The sequence below is a fragment of the Anopheles gambiae genome, chromosome 3 (assembly GCF_943734735.2).
Source record: "Anopheles gambiae chromosome 3, idAnoGambNW_F1_1, whole genome shotgun sequence".
Lineage (NCBI taxonomy): Eukaryota > Metazoa > Arthropoda > Insecta > Diptera > Culicidae > Anopheles > Anopheles gambiae.
The window spans coordinates 71086245-71092244 of NC_064602.1; the positions used below are offsets into that span (position 1 = coordinate 71086245).

The window sequence follows — 6000 nt, forward strand, 5'->3', positions numbered from 1 at the left end:
GACTTAATTCTTTTAACGGTTTTATATTGAATCGTGTCCAAAAGATTGATATCCACAAATTCTTGAATGATCTATTCCTCATAAAACACGTAGATACATAGCAATAAGTATAATAAGTTGAAACAATGCCACACACGATTCTGCAGACTCTGTTTAAGTACGTATTTAAACCCTTTTTTAACTAAAAAGCTATTGCTTCAATGACCTAATAACACATGTTTACACATACATCTTCAAATCTATGTCAACTTTGTTGATGGATTAACATAACTCGAAGAAAAGGATATTAGATACATTGAAACATGGCCTAATATTGATATCAGAATGATCCATGATATTAGAAAGATCAAGAAAGACCAGGCTAATGTGTTGCATTTTAGGACCAATTAGGCCCTGAGACTCTATTTAAGCATGAGACCTTGTTGAAATATCAAAATTGAGTACGTTGACACATAGAAAGCTTCTAGTATGTTAAAAAAAAAATTTAAAGATTCATCGGCATTTTTCAAGACTAGTGATGTGTTCTTTGGAGAGCACCCACGACTCCGATTCGACTCCAGGTATTGTTAGTCCAATTCCGACTCCTAAAAAATCTGAACCACTAATTCCGCCCGGGTTAGGGTTTGTCCGGAGTCACCCGGAGTCGTTCGAAGTTGTCCGGAGTCGACCGGAGTGAGACTCATTCGGAGTCGACCGGAATCGGAGTCGGTCGGAGTCAACAGGAGCCATCCGGTGCAATGTGCTTGTGATCAGGCATTTCAATTCGTTGTGTTTTTTGCCTTTCATTTTGCGCGTGTACTTCGTATACAGGGCTTTGTTTCGAAGGTCACCTCCGACCCCAACCGATACCGGACGACTCCAGAGGACTTAAGGCGACCCCGAAAGACTCATGATTACTCCAACTCCGGGCGATTCCGTGCGATTCCAGGCGACTGCGGATTTTGCTAGGCGAACCTACGTTCCGGAGTCGGTCCTGGAATTATCGGAGTCGGGTCGGAGTCGATTTCGGATTTTTGCCAACTTTACCCATGACTAGTTCACCATTCTATGAATTTAAGTTGATAATAGTATTCGCAGAAGAACCTGTTTTTTTATTAGTTTGTTCGATTTATGGCGTAGGTATAAACTCTGATAACTTAGTTTACACAAGAACCTAGGGAGAATCTAGATAGATACGTTCTATTCGTTCTAAAGATACGTTCTTACGATTGAGAAAACATCCCACCAAACTTTTCAACTTCTTCCCACAAGAAACCCAAGAATAGCTTCCCCTCTTGCACGAAAATTCTCAAAAGCTAAACAAAGACTCGGCTACAACCACAACACAACACTAACAACCCGAGGCAATTGCCTTTTGTCACCCGAGCTGTCCATAAGAACTGGAGTTTGTTTTGATTTGATTACGGGTCTGCTGCAGCACCATGAAAATGGAACCCAGATAAGGTGTTTTTAATGTAACAAAAATATTCCCTTCGCAATACAAGCAAATTATAGTCTCAGCCTTTTGCCCCAAGGACATCTGACTCTCTCTCTTACACACGAGCGCTCAAGACGCGCTTCCTGGCTCAGTGAGAAAATCGCAAAACAAAACGCCAGCTGCCATTTGTTTGGCACGCCACCTCGAGGACTTGCATGGGAATGTGCTGACACGGTAGCATTTTAGGGTGCAGGCTCACCCAACAACATAATCAAGACGTACGTTTTGGCTCCTTTTGCACAACGCAAAGAAGTCAAGCGGCTTGAATGGGTGTGTGTGTGTGTTTGCACTTTCACGAACACGGTCGATGGAGGGATATTTGCAAAGGGCAAGACAAAATGCAACAATGCAAACGCACACCGGAAACTGACCAAACGCCCTTAAAACGCCCCATAAACCGTCTAATTATTGTCCATTAGCTTGTGGTGCTAACAAAAGAGAGGGGAGGGTTTGCATTAGTTTTTGCAACATTTCGCAAGGAATTCCGTGGGCTTCAGTTGCCCTTCAAAGGAAGCAGTGAGTTAAAAGAAAATTGTATGAATGGAGAGCAAAAGCCGGAGAAAAGAATGTGATTATTGATGCAATTGATAGGTCATGCAAATTAAATGGAGTTATTTGCTACATGGACTGCATTCGTTCAGTCTTATAAACACTATGAAAAATTATCAAATTCAACAGTTAATTAAGTTCATTTTTTGCTGGCGTTTCTTTGTTGAATATGTAAGTTATCTGTTAGAAAGTAATACTGTAAAATCATGACACTCACACAAAAAGCTTATTTATACAAAAATCAGAAACATCATTTAGTTAAGAAAAACAATGAAATTCTATAAACAAATCAACAAATATAAAACTCATTGAAAAACAACTCAAAAGCACATACTCAATGCAAAACGATTGCAAATTAAAAGAAAAGAGAGACAAAATGAAAAGCGCAAAAGCAGCAACGGCAACAAAAGGAGCCTTTAAGAAATGAGCTCAAATGAAAGAATACACTGACAAAAGATGACACTCAAACAATGGTCGCTTAACGAGCGTCTCGTTCACGCTCGATCACGTTCGCGAATGTGGCAGCAAGGTGTTGAAAAAAAGAAAGAAAAAGAATACATCGCGACACAGAAGAACGGAATAAGCACACATACACATTACCTTAAAGGCGGTGCTTTTGAGGGGTTGCCAAGACGCCCGCCCGCCACTGGGTGGGAGGCAAAAGAAAGGGAAGGGAAAAAGAAACACTACCAAGGAGCAACAATAACGGCGCATTCATTACTGGTTATTTATTTGAAGTTATTTATTATTTTCTTGTTATTTAAATTCATAAACCTCCGCTCACCTCTCATACACTTCCTCCGTCAGCCTGCTGTTGTCTTGTTTTGCCCTCTCCTCCTTTTGTCGACTTTGCATTAACAAGAGTCGTCATCTGTTTCGCACATCAGTGAGTATCATCACACTAATGCAAATGCACTTCGGTTGCAGTTTTCGAGCGACCTTCGCAATGCGTCACTATGGTGACACTGGACGGCGTGGGAAGTGGGTAATGTATTGCAAGGAGCGTGTCTATGACATCTCTATCGTCTCTCACAACCGCAGACAAATTTGATGTCTAATCAACTTGATCGCAGCGAGGATTTGTTACCTTCAATTTGATTGGAGTTCTTGGGTCTAAAGTCTTTGTTTCTGAAGCAAAGTTAACATTATTTTGGTTTGGTGACCTTCAGAAGGCTGTAACTAATTATTATATACATAAATGTAGGCTGTTAAAATTGGTATATGACGATTAACCATTATAAAATCCTTGATATGCTTATGGTAGTTTAGAAGACTTAAAGATGATCAAAGATGCACATAGACAGAAAGATGACCAAATTATTCACCAATTCCAAACGGTAGAGCCTTCAATTCTATCTTGAATCCATCCTCCTACTTTGTACACCCAGTGAGTGATGCAATGTTGGATTAGTGTCATTAAAACAGGCAAGCGTTTTAGATATCGCTAAAGATAAGACACCAAATCCAAGCGCGCGGTGGCACATGGCCGTAAATGTCTTACATGCTTCATCAGCCACCTCTATTCAAGCTCACTCCCTCTCGTTCTGCTTTCTGCAGAATCTCTGTTCCAAAGACGGCACACTAATTTGAATATTATAACAGCACAGCACACATGGAGGGGGCGTCCGCTTCTTTTTGCAATATCCTCTTCTCTCCATGTCGCTTCCAGTTGGCGTGAATATCCGAGTCGTACCGATCTCGACACCAACAGTGTGGCATGTGGCGAGCAGCAGCGATCGAATGCCACCGTCACCCGTCTTCCCTGGAGCAATGCGAGGAAGCTGCATACTGGCGGGTATCATATTTTAGCTTCTTGTTTTCGGGGATTATCGAATTTTTCATTTCGCACTAGTGGTTAGGTGCAGATTTTTGACGGTTTTTTTTTGTGAGCGAAAGAACACGCTTTTGATTGCATTGGGTAAGCGCATATAGAATTCTGGACATATTGTGGAAAACAGTCCAACGATGATAAGTTTAAGAACAATACTCTAAAGCTTGTGTGTGCTTGTAGAAACATTGATCACTGACTTCTGGGCACTGAACAGATCGCACAATATACCCGCTTTATTGGTTTATGAATTTATTGATCTCATCACCCTCCCCCATGCTACGATAGAGATACGTTGCTCTCAAAGATCGACACACAAATCCTTCACTTGCGCTTTACTGCTTTACAGCCAGGGCTATCAGTTCTTAAAGCATTTGCATTCCAACACACGGATTGGCTCATCCGCGTAGTATGGATTAAGCGAAACTGTTTTCATGGTACCCTGTTGTTGTGCGTTAAACATCTCTTCAAAGCAGTATGAAGATGGTCGCTGCTGCCGGAAGTGGGAGCAATATAAAGATCGGTCTTTTTATAGAACTGACCATTGTAGCTTGATATTGTAAAGCGGATCACGAGCGAGATGATGTTTAAATCCAAAATCGTTGAGCTTTACCTCTTTATAGACTATCATGGGATGAAGATAAAAAGAAAGACTCATATAGCATATAATGCCAATAAAACTAAACTTTCTTGTAATCTCTCCACGCAATATGTTTTTTACTAACTATCTCGCTTTCCTTTTGTTCTACTCCATCCCCAGTCATCGATCTCTTCCCAGATGGACGTGTCGAAGTTTGCGCTCGACCGTAGCGCGTACCTCAACACGGCCGCTGCCGGTGCCCTCTACGATACGGCCAAATCGCAGACCAACCCGTACAGCGCCTATCTCGATCCTACCTCCGTCCTGACGAAGGCATATTTCGACTCCAAGATGTACCAGGATCGGGCCCAGGCCGCAGCAAACTACGCGTTTGACATTTCCAAAATCTACGGCACCACTGCGCAGCAACAGCAGCAACAGCTCGGAAGCAGCAGTAGCACTAGCAGCGGTAGCAGTAGCCAACAGCAGCAACAACAACAACACCAGCAGCAGCAACAACAACAACAACACCAACAGCATCAACAGCATCAACAGCATCAGCTTCAACAGTCACCGCATCATCTACACCATCCACTGCATCATCAGCATCAGCTCCAGAATGGTGCCGCTTCTGGGGGGCTAGACGAGCGAGAATCAACGCCCCAGCTGGGTGACGTCACGCCCGACATTAAGCCTCAGATCGTGGAACCCCTGGAGGGTTCGCCGCTGCACAGTCATAGCTACGGGGTGGGACTGTTGGGTGTCGGTGGTGGTGCTTCTGCTGCTACTACCAGTGGATTGTATCAGTATTCGGCCGCAGCAATGGCCGCTAGTCAAGCGGCTGCGAATGGTAGCAGTGGTGGTGGTGGTGGCTCTAGTGGTGGCGGTGGAGGCAATAGTGGTTCTGGCGGTGGTGGAGGTGCTGCTGGCGAATATCGACGACCACTGACCGTCATCTTTTGACCCAACTCCGAGCTAATGGTTGATCGAGACTATTAAAATAATGGTTGACATTGGTCGCAGAACCCCACAGAAGTATACGAAATCGCTCGGATGATGCATCAAGAGAAGGGAAACAAATGCTCAAAGATTTGTTTGTTTTATTTATTCTCATACAAGTTGTGCAATAAAGGGTTTTTTGCCAGAGGCTTCAAAACGAGTCTTCTAAATAGTAAAGAAAAAACAACAAAATAGACAAATTGTAGTCAAGACCATGGCTGGTCCGCGAAACATTTTAAAACGAAAATAATCAAAGTATTATCTCTCTTTCTCTCTGTTCCATTGGGGGAACAATTCAATCTTAATAAACGTGTTCAGAACGGTAGGATGCTACTGCAAGACAGACAGACCGATAGGAACGAAAGACAAGAATGGTCTTATAAAATCACAAACAAAACACATTAATCAATAGCTTAAATAATGCAACATAACAGGAAGAAAATGAGGCAAACGTAAGAACATACTCGTACGATATGGTATGGAACGCGTGAGAGGCTTGGCGGTAAATGTAAGGGATATACGATTGAACAGAAGGAAGAATAAAAAACAAACAGCAGAATATGATCG

At 42.6% G+C, this 6000-nt stretch overlaps 1 protein-coding gene across 3 annotated transcripts in view; it reads left to right on the plus strand.

Moving 5' to 3' along the window:
* LOC4577582 (transcription factor Sox-19a) overlaps positions 1–5763 on the plus strand; it is a 61114-nt gene extending 55351 nt beyond the window's left edge. For all 3 annotated transcript variants that reach the window (XM_061653712.1, XM_061653713.1, XM_061653710.1), the window contains exon 6: positions 4615–5763. In XM_061653712.1, the coding sequence (XP_061509696.1) occupies positions 4615–5397 (783 nt within the window). In that variant the 3' untranslated portion in view covers positions 5398–5763. The remainder of the gene's footprint in view (positions 1–4614) is intronic.
* The last annotated feature ends 237 nt before the right edge of the window (positions 5764–6000 follow it).